Raw genomic sequence first — 21,256 nt, forward strand, 5'->3', positions numbered from 1 at the left:
TTTAGATAATGATTTAGATAATGGAGTGATGATCAAGTGTTCCATTATTTAGATATTAGGTATAATCTTAGATATTATATCTAACAGTGTTGGAGATGCTCTTACTTGTTAAATAGTGATTTATCATAACTGCTATAAATTATTATAATTATTATAATAATAAAATAAACTAAAATTTCCTCAAGTCAAAACGTACTACTGCAGTTGCCTCTGATTTTATGATAAAACTGATCAACTGGTTTATTGGGGTCAAACATGAGATCCGGGATTTAGATATCTGCCTGCAACAAACCTCATCAACACTGCACTCCACTGATAAATCAGTAGCTTAGCATCTTATCATTATAAATATATATATACGTGCATGCATTTATTTGCAGGCATTTGAACTAGTAACATAACATAGAATTATCATATTATCAAAAATGCCAATTGGGGAGAGGCAATCGGCCTTTACTATTCGAACCAGGAAGTTTATGACCAACAGGCTTCTCTCCAGAAAACAATTTGTTTGTTCCACTGCATTTTTTTTACTCTAGACCACATATATCTATGTTTTTTTACTTCACATTCATAATGATATGGTGATATTTTCTTGCAGGTTGTTGATGTTATTCATCCGGGACGTCCTAATATTCCCAAGGTTCGCTCTCTTTGTATTTTTCGAAATGTCGATATATCTAGAAAGGTTGAGGTCTGCAGTTTTGTGTGATGATCTTATTGTTGAGAACAGTATATATAAAATGATACCATGTTGAGAACCAGTCCATCTAAAACCTTATGGTGTTAGGGGAAGACCCGGAATGTATAGTATGAATTGATCCTGTTTGTTGTTTCTTTAATTTTATTTACTTCCAGGGGGAACTGAAGCAAAGGATTGCCACAATGTATGATGTGAGGGATCCAAATAGCATTATTGTGTTCAATTTCAGAAACCATTTTGGAGGGGGGAAATCAACTGGCTTTGGTTTGATCTATGACTCTGTGGAGAATGCAAAGAAATTTGAGCCAAAATATCGACTCATCAGAGTAATTCATATGTGCAATTGAACTCGTATTGTGTCAGAAATAGTACATTATGTTTGTCGATGAAATTCAGAAGAATGAGATTTTTGTTTTACATGTGTTGACAGCATGGCCTGCTTACTAAGAAGGACAAATCAAGGAAGCAGCTCAAGGAGAGGAAGAACAGAGCCAAGAAACTCAGGGGTGTAAAGAAGGTACTATATAAATGTCATTGCAGATTCAAATATGAATTTTCAAATTAATATAATGTTTCTTTTTGAATTATTGAATCGTTAAAACAAAAAAAAAAAAATTACTGAAATAATTTAGGTGCCATTTTTTTGTTCATATACATCTATGTTATAGTATGCTAAAGATTGCTAAACATATAATGCAGAGCAAGGCTGACAATAAGAAGACTGGCAAGAGGAGATGAGTTTTGAAATCTGTTTGTGCTCCCAGAATCCAATCCACAACCTTGTCTCATCATAGTTCTGAATAATAATGGATTGTATTTGTTTTTAGTTACTTATGTACTGTGTTTACTTTCCTTAGTGCATTAGAATAAATTTACTTCTTATCAGTGGAATTGATGACATTAGTTATGCTGATATTGAACAAAATGTCCAGTGTTTGTGATGGTATCTGTTTATGTTGATTTTTTATATTGTTAATCTGTATCTGTTCTGATTCGAAGAATAATTAAAATTTGTAACGACGGTTTGTAGAATCATCTGTATTTTATTGAGATCTCCATTAAAACTCAAGAATAAAGCTATGTTAAGATTATGGTCAGTATCTTGTTGTTTAGAGTATGCAAAACAAAACTAAACTTCTGAACAACACAATCTATCAATTTTACTGCCAACTTCTGAAATAGAAAGATGGAGAATGCTTATAAAGCATAACACAATCTGTCAATTTTGGTAATGCTAGTTTGTGCAGCTGTGAGTTTGTTGTCACGAGCTGACATTGCTTAGAATCATTTGCATGGGAAGAAGTAAGAAGATATGGGATCTGCAAAAGACCTTGTCGCCTTGGCCTGCTGTTGGGCCACAAATCTAAGAACATAGAACGTGTAAAAGAGCTTGATAAGTACTGACTTAAGTGTTGCACTGTGTAGGCAAGGTCTGATAGTATGAGTTTCAAAATTCAACTTGCCTACTAAACATCTTTAAAGAGTAGTAGCATCTGTATAAAGATCTTCTTAGTCCATTGTTATTTTGAGGTTTAAAGGATGGGGTGTGATCATAGTCTTGAACTCATTAATGCTATTATAGCATCATGAAACAATTCTCTTGTAAATTTTTGTGGAGTAACAGCAATGCCAGGGTGTGTAACATACCTCTCTGGCAAGAATAAATTTTGATTATTTAACATATTATTGATAAATATTATCAAAAAATTACATAATTTTCCAAGATTCTATTAAATGTTAATACAAAATGACTTGAAAAAATATATTTGAATTGAATCTCAGTATTATTTTAATTATACTCTAATAATTTATATCTTGTCCTACTAATCTAACATATATTTGTCCTATTATTTTTAAAAAAAACTTAGTTATATATTTTTTTTAATTTATAATGCGTTTTTGAAGATTAAGATTCACCGTCCTGCATAAGATGATCATATGAAAAGTATTTTACATAATATATTTTATTTCTAAGGATCATCAAAATTCTGATTTTAGCGATTATGAATGTTATGTAAAAAAAAAGCGAGACAAATGATAAAATTAGGTTGAGATACATTTAAAATCAACTACGGGTTAAAATTAGGTTGAGATACATTTAAAATCAACTACGCGATATGTATAACGCTGAGCCGAGTTGTATTATTATATTTATATAATCAGATAGAAATCCATGTCAAGTGTATAATAACTAATTTCCGTTTCAAATAATATTTATGATGATCATGTTGTTTAGAGTGTAAGTGCTTATTTTTCATTTTTAATAAAATATGTGAGTGTGAAATATAATATTTACAACCTAATAGCATTAATAATAATAATAATAATAATAAGTACTATATTTTTTAAAAAAATTATGGACTAAAAAACATATTTTGGCTGATTTTTTTTATATATTCAAATTCATAAGTATATAGAGGTCGTTTTTATATTATACACCAAAATGAGTATTGAAATTTTTGAATTTTAAATATATTATACCTTATTGAAAGATTGTGTAATTTATTGTTGAAAATTATTAAATTATGTCATCTAATACAACATAATTTTGGTTAAATCTCCATGACTTCTTTTATACTACATAATTAAGAACAAATAACAACATATTTCACTAATCTATGTATTTCAAATTAGAGAAATATCATGTTTCCATGTAAAAAAAAGTTAAATAAAGATTTTAACAGTTTTCGGATGGTCACATGTCTAACTTTGAGTATAAAATAAATATGGCATTTGTGATTGACTTGAATAAAAGATTTTATGATTTCGTTATAAACTAAGGACCCATGAAACATCTATTTAAAAAATTTTAATGACAAACAAATGTTCTCATGATACACATTTTCACTCATTAATTATGTTTAATCACATTATACACCCTCATCACACTATCACTCAACCGCATCATACACATTCATCACTCATAATTAACGAAGAGCGCCTAATTTATTATAAATGTAAGTGTTTATATAGCTAAACACGATTTATACTCAATCTTTAGTATGTATGTATTATTTGAATTTTTTAAAATAGAATAAAATTATTTAAAATTCAATAACATCGTTTAATCTAAAAACAAGTCATTTAGAGGGGGTTTTACCGGAGTAATACTATATACCCCAAATTTTGTCTCAATTTATTTTCCACATGAAGTGGCAAATAAATGACTGATTTTAGTTGGGTAATTTATGTGCATACAAGGTGTCCCATTATTATTCATGTGAGTGGAAGTGTGGAACCAATCGAAGATTGCTGACTAGGATTTGGGAAAAAATTGAAAATAATTTTTGAAATATTTAACATTTTCCTTTGCCCACATCTAATTTTATAAGTATTAAAATACAATATTTATAATCAATGTGAATAGAAAAATTATATATTTTATTATAAATTAAGAAGAATCCCCCGACATATTTCAATTTGAAAAATTTAGATTATAATCAAATAATCACATGATATATGTTCATCAATTATATTTTTTGGACCCAGAACATGAGACCGTCCTAATTCATTCTTCCGAAAAAGGTCTTAGCACCTTTTCCTATGCAAGAGGGTGAGTAGCTGAAGACCCTTTTCCTGTAGGAGTTCATGGATGATGAGAAATTAATCAAATAATACACACTTATGGCTCAATCACATCATACACATTCATATATCATAATTAATGGGTTGATTATTTTTTGATAATCAGCGTGCATTGATCGAGAGGGGGAAAAACCCACTCCCATAAAAAAATACCAGCATCCGGGGCTTAGCCCCATTACAAACCACAACAAGCAAATCAACTTTGAAAATTACAACCCCTTACGGGCTTAATCTCTACGCAGAGAGCCAATTCACGAGAATAGATTAAAGCAAGATTATTAGATATCTTAACAAACTAAAACTGATTAACTTGTCCTTTCATAAAGTGTATATATGAAATTAATCACATTATGCGCGGTCATCGCTCAACCACATTATATATATTCACCTGTCATAATTAGTGAGCTGGTTAACTTGTCCTTTCATAAAGTGTATGTATCTATGACATCTTGTGACAATTTCAAATAAATGAAATTACAATCTTTTAATATTTTAATTTATAAAATTCTGATCTTTTTCCTAATTCTTGTATTTATTAGAAGCGAATAGATTCGATATTTATCAAATTATTATATCATTTAAACAGTTGAATTTGATTTTTATATTTTTAGAGAAGACAATGATATCTAGTATGCAATGCATCACTTATCCTTAAATAAATAAAATCTATATCCACATATCATATTCAATTTTATAACTCCCTTTTCTATAATTATATTCAATATGCAGTGCATCATTTATCTTTCAACAAAATTGAATCTACATCTATTTATCAGATTCAGTTTTATTACTCCCTTTTCAATAATATCTATCTCTGTCAATTATTTTGAACAAATCCAACATATTTGGTAATATATAATTTCATATATAACTACATATAACTTATTTTAGAATGGGTTGGTGAGTATCTATCAACCAATTTTATATAAATAGTCATAAATGTAAAATTTTGAAAGGGGCCTACATTAATTTTTATATAAACAAGTTAAAGAATGAAGCCTACAAAAATCTATAGGATATTTGGTTAAGTGAAGACGAGGGGGCCCACAAATTGGTTTTATAAATTAAAGATGGTCCTACATCTAACTTTTAGTATAAAAAAATATAATATCACTGATTGATTTGAATAAAAGATTTTATAAGTTTTTCATTACTCCCTCTGTCCCATTTAATTGTATACGTTTCTTTTTAACTGCTCGACACGCATTTCAATGCTCTTATAAAACACAGTCCCGTAACTTATTTTTGAGATTTTCTTTTTCTGAATAAAAATATAACATCCAAACTTTAATTCAGAAAAAGAAAATTTTAAAAATAAATTACACAACTACACTTTACAGGAGCATTAAAGTCCGTGCCGCGTCCCCGTCCCCCAATGTATACAACTCAGGGGGACGGAGGGAGTATAATTTAAGGCCCTGCAACATATCTATTGAAAATTTTGGATTACAATCAAATGTACACATCATACACACTCATCAGTTATGTTTAATCATATTATACACACTCATCACACTCATCATTCAACCGCATCATTCGCTCAACCGCATCATGCACATTCATGACCAATAATTAATAAAGACCGACTAACTTATCTTTTGATGAAGTGTAAGTGTTTACATAAATAAACACAATTTATAATAAATCTTCGATATGTATATATTGTATGAATTTTTTTACATAAAATAATTTAAAATTCAAAATCATTGTTTAACATAAAAACAAGTCATTTAAAGGAGATTTTTACAATGAGTAATGCTATGTAACTCAAAATCTGTCACTAAATTCTTTTCTTGAATGCGTGACAAACAGATGGCTAATGTTAATTGGATGGTTTATATGCATACATGGGTCCTATATTATTAGTGTGAGTGGAACCAATCATAAATTAACAACTAGATTCGAGGAAAGAATTTGAGAACCTTGTTTGAGATCACAATTTTCATATGATCCTATATCTAACTCTGCGAGTATTAAATAAATACAACATTAATGATCGATTCCAATAAAAAATATAAGTTTGTATTATAAATTAAGGACCCACAACAAATTTTTGATTTAGAAAAATTTAAATTACTAACAAAATGTTGATGTGATGCACATTCATCAGTTATGTTTAATCACATTATACGTACTCATCGCTCAACAACATTATGCACATTCATCGATCATAATTAATGAGTTGGTTAACTCATCCTTTCATAAATTGTATTTATCTACGAGATCTTGTAATAATTTTGAATACTAAATAATTTATTTATATTTTATCTAGAAAATCTTGATTTTCTTTCATATTCCCATAATTCATTATAAGCAAGCAAAATCGATATATCTATGATTGTTATATCATTTAAACAATTGATTTTGTATTCATAACTCTTTTACGAAAGATATTTATATTTATATGCAGTGCATCATCTTTTAATAAATAAAATCTAAATCTATCTATCAAATTCAATTTTATAACTCCTTTTTCAATATTTATATTCAATATGTAGTACATCACATCTCTTTCAATAAATAATATCTATATCTATCTATCAGATTCTGTTTTATAACTCCCTTCTATCTATCAATTATTTAAATCAAATCCACAATATCTGATAGAATTTAATTTTATATTAATTACATATAGCTTGTTTTAGAAGGGCTTTGTGTGTATCAAATAGAGCCTGTTTGACTTTAGTTTTAAGTCGAAGTTTAAAATTACTTATGACTTTAATCGGGGAAAAAATTGACTTTAATATTAAAAATGTATATTTGTATAATAAGTCAGAAATGAGCCCAAAACTGACATAAAGACGCAAGTTAGTCTGAGACACTTTTTTCAGTGACTTAATTTATTTCAATTCTGAGAAAAGTTACCCATAAATTATAATTTTCTTATAAATCACTTTTATTTTTGTTGTTACATTTCTAATAACCATAAATTATTAATAAATCAAAATCACTCAAATTGACATTTCAATCTTTCAGCTTAGAGCATCTCCAATGGTACTCCTAAATCATTCCTTAAACAATAATATAAAATATGACTCCTAGTGAGTTAGTACTTTGAATAACGTGTGAGCTCCAATGCTACTCTTTATAGTTGCTCCTAACTCATATTTTATTATTATTTAGGAGAAAAGTTGGAGAGAGAAGTGAATAGAAATAGAAGGAAGTGATTATTTTATTCAAAGAAAATAATTTAGGAGCACCTAGATGCTCTTTAAAAGAAAGGAGAGAGATGTTGCTCTTAAATTTTTAAAGAGCTATTAGGAGCCCATTGGAGCTCTAATTTTTCATATCCTCCTAAATCTTAGAGTTAGGAGCTTGTTTGAAGAGCCCATTGGAGTGCTCTTATCACATTAAATCATGTTACATAATACCTCATAATTTTAAGTTCAGGCAAAATCAGTTATCCTCTCAGCTACTTTTAAATAAATGATTATATTTTAAATGGGGCCCACATGAGATTTTATATAAAAAGTTAAATGGGGGCCTACATAAATCTATAGGATTTATATTGGTGAAGTGAGGACAAGGGGGTCCACAATTGGTTTTTGGTTATTGGTTTGTAAGTTTCGGATTTCAATTTTGGGATTAGAGAGGAGCGAGGGAAATCTGGGATTAAATTAATTTCAGTCTCGCTGTGGCGCACACTAGTATATAAGGACTCGTAAGAATACACCAAACACAACTCATATGAGTCTTGCATAACTATACACAAGTACTAGGAAGAAAATATAAACCCCTTCAGACAAACATAACCGATATATACAAATAAACACATATACACACACAGCTCTAGCCCCTCTTTGTATCTAAAACCCTTGTTTGTTGAAACTCAACCGATCGCGTCTCTTCGGCTCTTTTTCTTTGGGGGCTTGTTGGGATCAGCTTGGAGTGAGAAGGGTTTTTTGTCATTGGTAAGATTGATTTTTTTTTTTTTTTGATTGATTATTGATTTTGGTGTGTTTAATTTGTGATTTTTGTATGTGGGTATGTGTTGATTTTGGTTTATCGATTTTTGTTTGATGTTGTAGAGGCTGTTGGTGTTGTTTTGTTGATTGAAGGGGTGATTTTAGTTGGTGGGGTGTGTTTGGTTTTGGCTTTTGGTGGAATTTTATTTTTCTGGGGGTGTTTGTTTGTGTTTGATGAGATGAGGGAGGGTTTGAGATCTGGGAAGAAAGGGGGTTTGTGTAGTTTGAATGATAAGGGGTTGGTGGAGGTTGAGAAGGTGGAGTTTGGTTTAGAGGATGAGGAATGTAGGGAAATTGGTGGGGTTGTTGAGAATAAGAGTGGGAGGGGAAGGCGGGGGAGGAAGCGGAAGAATGTGGATGTTACCAAGGAGGGTGATGAGGTTGGAGTCGGTGTGGGAATGAGGGGTTATGGTCATGGGGATGTTGATGGTAGTGGGGATGCTTGTCTTAAGGAGGCTAAGGAGAGCGATTTTGTATTGGATGGAGATAAAGAGGGGAATTTGATGAATGTAGATGACGGGGATAAGGTTGATGGTAATGGTGGTATTGTCGATTCACCTTTGAAGGGAGCTATTGAGGGTGATCATGAAGCTCTTGAAAAGGAAGAGGTTAATCTGATGAATGTAGATGACGGGGAGACGGTTGATGCAAATGGTGGTAGTGTTGATACACCCTTAAAGAAGGTTGATGATGGTGATCGACAATCTGATGAGAAGGAAGAGGATAGTTTGATGAACGTAGATGATGGTGATCGACAATCTGATGAGAAGGAAGAGGATAGTTTGATGAACGTAGATGATGGTGATAAAGTTAATGTTAAAGGTGGTAGTGTTGATACACCTTTCAAGGATGCTGATGAGTTCGAGTTAAAACCTGATGAAAAGAAAGATAACAGCCTGGTGAATTTGGATGACACTGATAAGGTTGTAGCTGCTGTGGAAATGACTGTTGATACTAATGATGATTCTGATGCTGGTGTAGATACACCTGTGAAGGAGGCTGACGAGGTTGAACATGAATCTAATGGAAAGAAAAAGGTCAGTTTGATAGACATGGATGAGGGTGACAAGGTTGTAGCTGGCGGGGGATTGAGCATTAATGCTAACGGCGAAGTTGATGAGGCAAATGAGGGTAAATATGAATCTGAAGGGAAAAAAGTTAAAGTTCAGAATGGTGCGAGCGAAGAGATGAAAGTAATTAATAGCAGTCTTGATACTTGGGAAAATAAGCAAGAGCCTGCCAAAAAGCGTCGAGGTAGGAAAAGGAAAATCGTGGAGAATTCTGATTGTATTGCTGGTGATGGAAAAAAGAGAGTCAATGATGGTATGGGGCCTGTTAACCGAAGGGTGTTGCGCTCTAATAGAAATGCGTATGAGGAAAAGTTTGATACTAATGAGGATGAGAAGCCAGTGAATTGTGTGACTCCAAAGATGTGTACAGGTTCCCGTGGAAGACCTCCCAAGGTGCTAGAGGGAAATCAGGCAGTCGTGGACGCTAAGACTGATACAGAGGAAGATTCAAAGCCTCAACACATTGGCAGACCTAAAAAATTAACTGGCCGTGTCGGTAGACCCCGTAAGGTTATGCTCAACCATGAGGAATCTGGTGAAGAGGACGCTGATTTGGCGAAGGATGTAAAGCCCCGATGTTTTGGTAGGCCGAAAAAAATAAAAAGGCGTGGTAGACCCCCTAAGGTGAAGCCTAACAATTGCGCATCTGGAGAAGAAGATTCTGATTTATTAGAGAAGGATGAAAAGCCTCAATCTGTTGGCCAGTCAAAAAAGTTGAAAGGTCGTGTTGGTAGACCCCCCAAGGCTGAACCCAATTGTAAGGCATCCGGTGAAGAAGATTTCGCCAAGGAGAAAGATGAAAAACCTCAGGATATTAGCTCCATGGTGGTGCATGGAGAAGATGGGGGACTGATGTTAGCATCGAGGGTGAGCACTGATAAGAAACAGGAGGTTGCAGGAGAAAAGGAAACTACTAGCAACCAGTTGAATATTGAAAAGAATAAAGCAGAGAAAATGGGTTTAAGAGAAGAAAAGCAGGCGATCAGAGAACAAATTACAGACATGCTAAAAAAAGCAGGGTGGACTATTGAGTACAGAGCAAGGCAAAGCAAAGCCTACGCAGATGCAGTGTATGTTGACGGTAAGGGGAAAACTCATTGGTCAGCGACTCTAGCTTACCATAAGCTCAAGGAGAAAGTTCAAAATCAAACTGCTGACAGTAAAGAAGTTTCTGCTTTCGAGCCAATACCATCAGAGATACTAAGCAAACTTTTTCGAACGACAGTTCCAGGAGCGAAATGTCAGAAAGGCAAAACGAGTGTTAGTAAAAGTGTCTCAAGATTTAATGGGAAACACTCATTGAAGAAGAAAATTGCAATCAAGGGAATAGGGCCCAAAAAAAGGCTAAAAAAGAAAAAGAGTTCTTCATGCAGAGCAGGTGAAAGAACATTGACAAAGGGTATGAAAGGAGATGTGTCTGAATCTGAACAAAATGATTCCCCTAGATATTCTCACAGGGGAATGTCTCGGTCAAAATGGGAAACTAGGAAAGGTAGGAAGCCATGCCCTTTATTGGCTCGTACCTCCGGAAAGGGTTCAGATGCAGATATTGATGGCTACATACTTTATGATGGGAAACGCAGTATGTGGTCCTGGATGATTGACTTGGGAACTGTTTCTTTTAATGCACGGGTTAAGTACATGAATAGTGAAATGAAAAAGGTATTGGCTGAGGGAAAGCTTAACAGAGATGGAATTCTTTGTGGTTGCTGTAATAAAGTTGTCACAATTTCCGAATTTCTGTCGCACACTGGGATTAGCCTGTCACCTGGCTCTCACCCATATAATGATATATATGTGGGGTCGGAATTGTCTCTCTCCCAGTGCTTACTGGATTCATGGAATAAACAAGTAGAATCTAATCCAATCACATTTTGTAGTGCTGATGTTGATGGTGACGACCCAAATGATGATACATGTAATATTTGCGCTGATGGTGGCGACTTGATCTGTTGTGATGGTTGTCCATCTACATTTCATCAAAGCTGCTTAGATTTTGAAGTAAGAATAACACATTAGATCTGGTTCATTCAATGAGTTTAATTTATTTTTCTTTATCGTTATATTGTATAGTGATGTACATTTTTCCACTTGTGAGTCTAATACTGTTTCTGTTTTGCAGAGGTTTCCTTCTGGAGAATGGCGGTGCTTACACTGTCTATGCAAATTCTGCAAAACAATTGAGGGGAACATCTCTCAAGGGGATGATGATGGCAAAAATTTACCTGGATTGCTTAAGTGCCGCTTGTGTCAGGAGAAGTGTATGCCCATTACCTCTTTCTTTAATTCGTTTTTCCAGTTGTGATATGCCAGAGCCGCCCCTCCCCCCCCCCCCCCCCCCCCCCACACACACACACACACACATCCTATAAAAAAAACCTGATCATTTTATATTGCTACTAATCTACTGATGACCAAAACTGTTCCCTTTTGTAGTCCACCAACATTGTACCCTAGAGCAGGATGCGGATAAGATTAATTTAACAGATTCCTTTTTCTGCGGGATAAAATGCCAGGAGGTATGATATTTTACTTGAATAGTGTAATGGCTATGTTGGTGTGGTTTGTATCACAAAAAGAACCTCTTAAATCTACATTGTGTTTAATGCCTTATTTGAAGCAAAGTAGTCATAAATATACATGATAATATTCAATAGAACTCTTCTGAATTAAATGAATTTTATGCTCTGTGGAAAAGTTTTTATGGAAACACATATATATTACAATAGTGTGATAAATATAGACGTATCTTTCATTTCCTATTTTTGTGTGCCAGGGATTTCAGCAAACTGTTTAAAAGGTGATAATAAATAAAGAGTAAACAATTGTTGAAAGATCTTTTATTTGACTGGTAATAGCTGTGTTGACGTTGATATCATGTCAAAATTTCTGTTATTGCTGATTTATATTTATACTTTTTGTAGGGGAAGGATATACCTAGTTTTTTTTTTTGCTAATATATACCTAGTTTTTTTTATTGTATTACTTACAGTTGGACAAGTTTAAGGTCTCAGCTACAGACATATGTTTATGTTTATATTTTCTTTTGGTTCTAATTGCAACCTTACATCTGAATCGTATGGGAGAATCTGTCAAGCTAGTTAACATTCTTGCAGAAGTAGTACAGAGATTTGATGCTGTGTGCACGATATATCTTAGACCTGTATCGCAAGTTCTTTTTTCCTTTCTTATTTCTCGGCGGTTGTGAAATATAAAGTCGTATATTAAGTGGTTGAATGCATTTTTTTTTTCTTTTATTTCTTTTTTTGGTTTCTCAATGAAATTTATCTTTCTTACCCATTGTTTTAATTCATTTAATTACACATATACCTGTTTCCTAACAGATCTTTGAGCGACTACAAGCACTGATTGGGGTTAAGCATCAGCTGGAAGAAGGCTTTTCATGGACTCTCCTTCAGTATTATGATCTTAACCAAGATAGTTCTCATGTTAATGATCCCCAAAAACTTGAATGCAATGCCAAGCTAGCTGTTGCATTCTCTGTCATGAATGAGTGTTTTTGCCCCATTATTGATGAGAGAACTGGGATCAATATTATTCACAATGTTGTCTACAGCTGTGGGTAAGCGCTGTACTATTGTTAACTTCTTGAATATCTGTGTAATAAATTACAAATCAATCTTTTTTTCTATATGATTTACTGTTTTGTTATTTTAAAGTTTATATTTTGCACTTATTAGTAGGTTAAATGCTGATTTTATAGTTCTTATAATCATGAGTTGTATCTCTTTCGAGAGATAACACGTTTTTATCAAGTTTGTCTTAACATACCACAAATCAGAAAAACCCCCAAAACACCACATCAATCTAATGGGTATCTGTGGTGTGCGTGCCAAGTGTCACGCATAACAGAAATGCGTGACACTTGAAAAGTATATGATTCCTCGCGCATGGCGTGGAGTCTATAGAGAAAAGCATTCGATTCCTTGCGCATTGCGTGGAGTCTATATACTGAGAAGTATTAAATACCACGCCCATCCCATGGAGTCTATACTGAGAAGTGTGTAATAGTGCGCGCATTACGCGGAGTCTTTACAGATGTCCATCATGACTAACACATGTCACAAGTATTTTCATTTACTATTGTTATGTGACAAGAAATATATTTTGTGAATCAATAAACTGCTAGTATTGATAAGTCCATAAAAACATTTTTATTGATTTGATTTTTCTGATTCTTTTAAGCTCAATGTTTCTTTTTTCAGTACCATTTGGTTTTGTCTATGTGGTTGTTTTATAACAGTATTTATCTAGGAAGTTTGTCAAGGTTTATCTCAAATTTGTTTGCACTTCACAGCTTCTTCAATTATCTTTTAATTTATGGTGACTGTTTAATGATTTATTTAGTTGAAGTTGACTAGGTGGAAAAAGTTGATCACATTTCAGTTATCACTATAATTTTGCATTAGCAATAATGTTTCCATTTTGAAAAAACAATTCTCAGGTCAAATTTTGATCGTCTGAATTTTAACGGGTTCTTCACCATTATTCTGGAGAAGGGAGATTGTATGATTGCCGCAGCATCTATAAGGTCAATGGAATTCTGATATATTGCCTTAAAAGGCTTAACATATTTCTCCTGCTTTAATATAAGAACTGATTTTATAACTGTCAACAAATGTATTGTTTTTGCCTCTTTTAAATAGGATCCACGGAAGCCTGTTGGCGGAGATGCCATTCATCGGGACTCGCCATATGTATAGGCGTCAAGGGATGTGCCGGCGACTTCTAAATGCAGTTGAATTGGTAAGTTGGGCTATTTTATGTAAATTCAAATAATCACTGGCAAGTATTTTTATGCTATTATTTTTTAAAAAGTATACCTATATGCGTGTGTAAGCGTACAACTAGACCAAAATAAAGTGTGTGCTTTGCACCACTTGATTTACCGTAAGGGTACAAATACAAACTATGGTTGTGTTATTATTGTTAGTAATATTTTACCTATTTACTGGGTACTTATAGGCAACGTGTATAGTTGACAGGGTTGTAGTTACTTAAGCTTTAGCAGGATAATAGCTTGAATTAGCTGTTATTGGCAAACAAATGGTTGCGATCTGAAATGATTGGTTATTGCTTGTGATATTGGTGCTTGTAACTTCTAAAGAGTCTCTTTGAGTATTTTACTTTTTAATATCATGCATGATCCATACTGTTGCATCTTTGTATCACCGAACTTTGTTATGTTATTGGTGTACCTTTACTTTCTCTTGCATCTATCAGTTCAACTAATAGCTGTGCTGCTTGTTTGGTGTCGCCATCTTTCAATCTATATCCAGGCTCTTTGCTCTCTAAATGTGGAGAAACTAGTTATACCTGCTATATCTGAAATGTACCAAACTTGGACGTCAGTTTTTGGTTTCTTGCCCCGTGACGAATCAACTAGGCAAGAAATGAGGCGAATGACTGCAATTGTATTCCCCGGCACTGATATGTTAGAGAAACCAGTGCAGAGAAATGCTTTAGATACACCCAACCTGATTTCAGCTACAGGTATTTCTTGTGTGTTCTTACTGTCCTGAATTTTTTTTGTCATTGTTCTAAAGTGTATTTTTCCCAAAGTTGCAGCGCCAGCTGACCTTTATGCAGAACATGATGCACCACTTGATGCTCATATTGGAGGGCAAAATTCTTCGACAAACATCATTGAATGCTCAAATGCCATCTCTGGCGTTACAAATGTGCTTACTGAAAAGACATTTGGGGATGCCAGTATGGATTTCTATGCAAATCCTATTGATGCTTCATCCGGTATTCATGCCCCGAAAGGGGATTATGGGGCTTCGGAGAGTAATGGCGGTTCGATTGTTGACATACTTCCAGTTGAATCACAGTTGTGCTCCAAACCCTTTAAGCAGTTGTCTGATGTCGGGACTCAGGTTGATCCTTCTGTGGCTAATACTGAGAAGTGTGAACAAATGCGTAACTTGAGTTCTTGCCCTGTAAATCCTCGTTGTACTTCTAGCACTTATAGTGCGCCTGGGGTTCCTGACCTGGTTCCCGAGGTAATACTAAGCTCTAAAAGTGGCTGATGACATTATGTTTATGTTGCCTAGTCTCACCCAAGTTTTCACCTGTTATTTTCTTTAAGAAGCAAAAGTGACTTTACATCTATTTGTAAACTTTATCATTAGAATAACTATCAACTTTTTAAAGACATTTTACATCTATCTGTGTTTATTATTTGAATATCTATCAACTTCATTGATGACTTGCTGACTATTGTAATGTTATTGTTATACATAGATTATATACCGAATGATTAGGTGTAGAAATGTTATAGGCATCTATACCAGAAGTGCTTTCTTATAGACATTTCACCAGTTCTTTTTTTTAAGTAGCAAAACTGGCTTTACATCTATTTGTAAACTTTATCACTAGAATAACTATCAAATTTTTAAAAACATTTTACATCTAGCTGTGAAATTTTTATTTAAATATCCATTAACTTCAGTGATGACTTGCGTGATGACTTGCTGACTATTGTAATGTTATTGTTATACAGAGACTATATACCAAATGATTAGGTGTAGAAATGTTATAGGCATCTATACTAGAAGTGCTTTCTTATAGACATTTCACCAGTTCTTTTCTTTAAGCAAAACTGACTTTGCATCTATTTGTAAACTTTATCACTAGAATAACTATCTAACTTTTACAGACATTTTACATCAATCTGTGAAATTTATTATTTAAATGTCTATCAACTTCAGTGATGACTTGCTGACTATTGTAATGTTTTTGTTATACATAGACTATATACCGAATGATTAGGTGTAGAAATGTTATAGGCATCTATACTAGAAGTGCTTTCTCATAAATATTTCACCTGTTCTTTTCTTTAAGAAGCAAAACTGACTTTACATCTATTTGTAAACTTTATCACTAGAATAACTATTCAATTTTTCAAAGACATTTTACATCAAACTTTGAATTTATTATTTAAAAATCTATCAACTTCAGTGATGACTTGCTGACTATTGTAATGTTATTGTTATACATACATTATATACCGAATAATTAGGTGTAGAAATGTTATAGGCATCTATACTAGAAGTGCTTTCTTATAGATAGAATATATTTTCTTGAAGAGTCTACTTTTTCCCGCTTTGTGAATTGGCTGCTTGAAAATTAGACATCTTCTCCTTCAAATTGTCATCTTACAAGTTGTTGAATTAATGGCAGGTTGGTTCTTGTCGATTGAGGAGTGGTGACATGTAGTCCTGTACCAAATCTAGACTTTGCCTCAAGTGTTTAGGGTATATTGGCTGGCTAGGCAGAGAAAAAACATACCCCAAGTGCTTTGGCAGTCTAAGTTAGGGGTTGCGAATTTTGTACATGATAAATGTGAATATTTAGCTTCAAAGAGGGCAGACATCTTAATTAGGTGTGTTTCACATTTGAGTTTTGTTTTAACTTTCTTAATAGTATAAAGTGATGCAAACTGATTAATGATATGCATATATTCTCTCATTGTTAGTTAACTTTACTGTAGGTGCTTAGCCAAAAAAAAAAAAGTTTACTGTAGGGTGTGTTTTACTTTGCTTGTATGTTTAGACAAACTGCTTTTATACTGCGTTTGCTAAATATTTCTTCTTTCTTCTACACATGCAGCTGTAATTTTGTTACATCCTTCAACAAAGTAGAGAAATACAAATGATTAAAGTAGCATGTGGAGATTATCAGGCATTGTTGATGTGGTTGTGAAGTCCCGACAAACTGGGGAATGAGACTTGGGGCAGTTGATTCTGATATTGGTCATAGCTTCTGATACCAGTAGATTAGTCATTGCGACTTCTAACTTTTTTGTAAATATTTTCCTCCTCCATAAGACTTGCAACTTAGAACCTCAAGTTAATTAATTTCTCATTCAAGTGATATGATTTTTATACAGGATGTTGTTCCTGTTTATACTCTATCATTGATGTACTAGGTGAATGAAATTGCTGTATGCATGGAGTCAGGGGTGGATCTAGGAAGAGGCACGGGGGGACACGTGCCCCCCCTAAATTTTTTTTTTACAGTTTTTCACCATTCTAAATTTTACAAAATTATAGAAGTGCCCCCCCCAAGATTTGAAAATATATAGGTGTTTTCCGAAAATTTGCTTGGTGCCCCCCCAAGATTTTGGGTCTAGATCCGCCCCTGCATGGAGTTGATATTCAACTGTTTTTTTCCTTCTAATCTTCGAAAATTTTGCTTCATGGTCATTATTATATTTACTGCATATTTACGGTATATATTACCATTGCGGTGTAATCAAAACATGTTTGCTTATCATTGTATATACAGGTATAACGTATAACTCTCTTCTGGCTGGTTTAGAGTTTGGATGACTGTTACGGTTTAGAGTTATACAGGAGTCAGGAGTACTTGTTGCTTGATTCGATTTTTCTCAAGTTTGTTAGTGTACACTTAATTGTATCGTAATTAAAGTGTTTTTCTCATATAATATCCTTTTTTCTTCTCTTTACTTTTAAGGTGTATATGAGAAATGATAAACTTTCATATATAAATCACATATAAGTACTATTAATAGAAAAACATATTTACACAGGGTAAGAGAAAGAAAGGACAGCTCGGTCGAACATGTGCGTGACAAGAGAAAAAGAGGCCGGTCCAGTCGAACGTGAGCGATCAATTAAATTTGGACATGAGAGTCTTAAATCTTGAATGACATGGTACTAGATACGAATAATCAGAGACGGTGTACTAGAGCGGCTGAGGCTCAGAGAGTCAGTTCAGTTCAAAAAAACTCACGTGTCTTGCGGGTGGCTCTTTTTGGCTTCATTCAATGACGGCGGATTTCATGACAAAGATGAGTTCCATTTAAAAAAAAATATGGACTATACATGTCGCGCAATACTTTGTCTTACATGAATTCAGGAGTATTTACGGAAATAGTCTTTCAACTCTTCTAGAATAGGACATGATCTACGTATATTTTACTGTTCCCCAACCCTGCTCTGAGCGTGATTTATTGGATATTTTTTATTTGGTTCGGTTTATTATTAGTAAAAAAACGGTCATTAAAATATTTTCATTCTTAAATTATATCCTTCTTTTTCTCTTTTATTTTTAAGATTTATATAAAAAAATGATAAACTTTTATATACAAGTTATATATAAGCATTATTAATAAGAAAGATGGTTAAGTAAGCATCTTAAAGCAACTCCGGTAAAAAAAATTTATTTAAAATAACATAATACAATGATTATATCTAAACTAAAGTATTGTATAATTTTAAAATTGTCTATAATTATTCTAATAATAATATATTATTATTTTGTATTATTTATTATAAAAATTATACATAATCGGATTTTCTAGTGTGTGCTCATTTTTATTTTTTTTTTTGGCCGAAAGTGTGTGCTCATTAAATGTAATAATAATAATCATTTTTAGCGACGTAATGGATTTTATTGGTTCTAATTTCATTAATATTTATAATCCTCGCGAGTACAAGAAACTCCACCCATAAAAAAAATCTTTCATTTAAGTAAAAAATAATTGTTATTGTGTGCCGATAAAGACCGATATATAATATAAATGTGATGATTTTACTAAAATCACATAGATGGTTAAATTTATAATCTAAGTGCAATGTTTGTCATTGATATTAAATATGAATGTTAATTAATACGTAAAAGTTTTGATAGATTAATTTTGATTATTTAGAATACATATTTTCTGAAAATTATAAGATAATGAAAATTTATATTTTTCGAAAAGTCCATAATTTATGAGATATTAAAATATAATATCCACATTATAACGATTTTAAACTATATTTGATCTGCATTAGCTAAAAATCCAATATAATCAAAATATACCACAATATTTTTTTCAAGTTTTCTTATTAACTTATTAAATCTGAATTCAATATAACCTTGTATGAAACCGTTTAGCAAAAAAAATAAAATAATAAGAAATGAAACCGTTTCTTCAAAAACCAATTTTTTTGTTGAATCACCCAAAAACTCAAATCAAACCAACTTCAATAACAAAGGGACTAATTTGCCAATTTATAAAACATAAAGACCTCTCTGCAATTATCTAACCCAAACTCGTACTATATAAAAATATAGATACACACATATCACTAAACCCTAGCCGCGACGCCTCCGAGATCTCCAATTCACTGCATCGGTGCCTCAAATCTCATAAATCTCCGTCAAAATGGTGAAAGATCGCATCTTTTTGACAAAATCGATAGAAATAAGCTTCGAATCAGATGTATTGATGTGAAATTTGATTAATTTGTTTGTTTTTTTTTGCAGTCGCTGGTAGCAAATGAAGATTTTCAGCACATTCTGCGTATTCAGAACACTAATGTTGACGGCAAACAGAAGATTATGTTCGCGTTGACCTCGATTAAAGGTATTGGAAGGCGTTTCGCTAATATCGTTTGCAAGAAAGCTGATGTTGATATGAACAAGAGGTATGCCTTTTGAGATCTCGTATGTATTGGTGTGTGTGTGTTGTAGTTTGTTATGTGTTGGTGTTTGAGTATGTGAAATGTGTAGTATAAAGCTCGAATATGTGTGTTCTATATAATTTGTAGTTAGGTTTGTTAAAGTACTACATGATATGGATTATATGAGACAGTTTTACGGTAAGTGAAAGCGGTTATTCAGGCATTATAAACTGCAAACTAGGCTTGTTTCATTAAGAATTGGTAAGTGTTATTATATTTTAGATGTGTGAATTTAGTGTCTGTGTCATGTATCATCGTTTAGTTTCCATTTCTGCAAGCTCGTGTTGTGTTGTAAAACTATCTACATCTATATGTGATGTGCATATAGTGGATTGGATGTGGTGAACCCCTTGTATTATTCTGTTGAATGTAATTAGATTTTGCTCAGGATGATTACCCAACATCCTTCACAATTGGATGAGTGTTCCAAGGATTTATAAGATTACTGATCATATTAGGTGTCTAGCTTATGGTCATAGCCCCTGCTTATACAATATGCTTGTACACTATGGTAAAGTGCTCAATTCGTTTGCAAGTCGAAATAGTGCTTAATCTATAGAATAAAGGGATAGTTGGTGTGAATATGTGAAGTCTTTATTTGGAATAATTCATTTAGACCACCCTGATTTACCTACTGTACTACATGAGGTGGTTCATATTCCTTACGTTCGATGCCTGCCTTACATGGGCAAGCGTTTCTTTTACTTTACATCTTGTAAAATATTTGTTTATTGGACTCCTTGCAGGGCTGGTGAACTTTCATCTGCTGAGATTGACAGTTTGATGACTATTGTTGCGAACCCACGACAGTTTAAGATCCCAGACTGGTTCCTGAACAGGAAGAAGGATTATAAGGATGGAAAGTTCTCTCAGGTGACATCTAATGCACTGGACATGAAACTAAGAGATGATCTTGAGCGCTTGAAGAAAATCAGGTTTGTGCCTCTGTAGTGTTAATATGTGTATCGGGAGTATGTCCTAGTCTGATTGATGAGCACAAACTGTAGGCAAACATATCTTAAAATGTGTTAAATTTGTTGTTTCAGGAACCATCGTGGTCTCCGTCACTACTGGGGTCTTCGAGTACGTGGACAACACACCAAGACTACTGGTCGCAGGGGAAAGACTGTTGGAGTCTCCAAGAAGAGATAGATTTGCTTATTGTTGCTCCGTTTTAAACCAGTTTTGTTGGATTGATCTGCTTCGAAACAAATCTTAGACTAATGGGGCTTTCTTTATTTTGTAGCTGTACTTGCTTTCTCGTCTCAGTAAGAATTCAATATATATGAGTTTAGACCTTTCTATTTAATCAATGTGTTTGTGTTTGATGTTTATCCAAACTTTAATAGAAGTATTGATTCGCCAATAAGCATGTGGGGTATTTACCCACAGAATTGTTCTTGGTTGGGTCATGATGTTGTTTTGTACTCCTAT

General features: G+C 33.2%; 3 protein-coding genes across 4 annotated transcripts; all 3 read left to right on the plus strand.

The window, feature by feature from the left end:
- Positions 1 to 306: 306 nt before the first annotated feature.
- Positions 307 to 1,628, plus strand: LOC108222527 (small ribosomal subunit protein eS24z). The gene is made up of 5 exons (XM_017396441.2): positions 307 to 509; positions 602 to 643; positions 859 to 1,029; positions 1,134 to 1,220; positions 1,403 to 1,628. The coding sequence occupies exons 1-5, from the start codon at positions 426 to 428 to the stop codon at positions 1,439 to 1,441; spliced, it is 423 nt and encodes a 140-aa protein (XP_017251930.1). The 5' UTR covers positions 307 to 425; the 3' UTR covers positions 1,442 to 1,628.
- A 6,234-nt stretch (positions 1,629 to 7,862) lies between these two features.
- On the plus strand, positions 7,863 to 17,262 carry LOC108223372 (uncharacterized). 2 transcript variants are annotated; one of them, XM_017397582.2, is made up of 11 exons: positions 7,863 to 8,199; positions 8,317 to 11,324; positions 11,446 to 11,584; positions 11,760 to 11,842; positions 12,668 to 12,906; positions 13,789 to 13,875; positions 13,991 to 14,090; positions 14,624 to 14,837; positions 14,913 to 15,349; positions 16,530 to 16,731; positions 16,959 to 17,262. In XM_017397582.2, the coding sequence occupies exons 2-10, from the start codon at positions 8,433 to 8,435 to the stop codon at positions 16,563 to 16,565; spliced, it is 4,227 nt and encodes a 1,408-aa protein (XP_017253071.2). In that variant the 5' UTR covers positions 7,863 to 8,199; positions 8,317 to 8,432; the 3' UTR covers positions 16,566 to 16,731; positions 16,959 to 17,262. The 2 variants fall into 2 exon arrangements, with proteins under 2 accessions (XP_017253071.2, XP_017253070.2); XM_017397581.2 differs by having other exon boundaries at positions 7,864 to 8,199; positions 14,907 to 15,349.
- Positions 17,263 to 19,383: 2,121 nt separating this feature from the next.
- Positions 19,384 to 21,131, plus strand: LOC108219983 (small ribosomal subunit protein uS13z/uS13y/uS13x). Its single transcript, XM_017393595.2, has 4 exons — positions 19,384 to 19,527; positions 19,626 to 19,786; positions 20,569 to 20,757; positions 20,869 to 21,131. The coding sequence occupies exons 1-4, from the start codon at positions 19,525 to 19,527 to the stop codon at positions 20,972 to 20,974; spliced, it is 459 nt and encodes a 152-aa protein (XP_017249084.1). The 5' UTR covers positions 19,384 to 19,524; the 3' UTR covers positions 20,975 to 21,131.
- Positions 21,132 to 21,256: the final 125 nt, after the last annotated feature.

Source organism: Daucus carota, chromosome 5 (assembly GCF_001625215.2).
Source record: "Daucus carota subsp. sativus chromosome 5, DH1 v3.0, whole genome shotgun sequence".
NCBI lineage: Eukaryota > Viridiplantae > Streptophyta > Magnoliopsida > Apiales > Apiaceae > Daucus > Daucus carota.

Excerpts from the sequence above, each read along its gene's own strand:
- LOC108222527 (XM_017396441.2), top strand. The coding sequence starts at position 426 with ATGCCAATTGGGGAGAGGCAATCGGCCTTTACTATTCGAACCAGGAAG. Across the intron at positions 644-858 it reads GACGTCCTAATATTCCCAAG|GGGGAACTGAAGCAAAGGAT; the intron begins GTTCGCTCTCTT and ends ATTTACTTCCAG. Across the intron at positions 1,030-1,133 it reads CAAAATATCGACTCATCAGA|CATGGCCTGCTTACTAAGAA; the intron begins GTAATTCATATG and ends ATGTGTTGACAG.
- LOC108219983 (XM_017393595.2), top strand. Across the intron at positions 19,787-20,568 it reads GATGTTGATATGAACAAGAG|GGCTGGTGAACTTTCATCTG; the intron begins GTATGCCTTTTG and ends GACTCCTTGCAG. Across the intron at positions 20,758-20,868 it reads GAGCGCTTGAAGAAAATCAG|GAACCATCGTGGTCTCCGTC; the intron begins GTTTGTGCCTCT and ends TTGTTGTTTCAG.
- LOC108223372 (XM_017397581.2), top strand. The coding sequence starts at position 8,433 with ATGAGGGAGGGTTTGAGATCTGGGAAGAAAGGGGGTTTGTGTAGTTTG. Across the intron at positions 11,843-12,667 it reads GCGGGATAAAATGCCAGGAG|ATCTTTGAGCGACTACAAGC; the intron begins GTATGATATTTT and ends GTTTCCTAACAG. Across the intron at positions 12,907-13,788 it reads AATGTTGTCTACAGCTGTGG|GTCAAATTTTGATCGTCTGA; the intron begins GTAAGCGCTGTA and ends AACAATTCTCAG.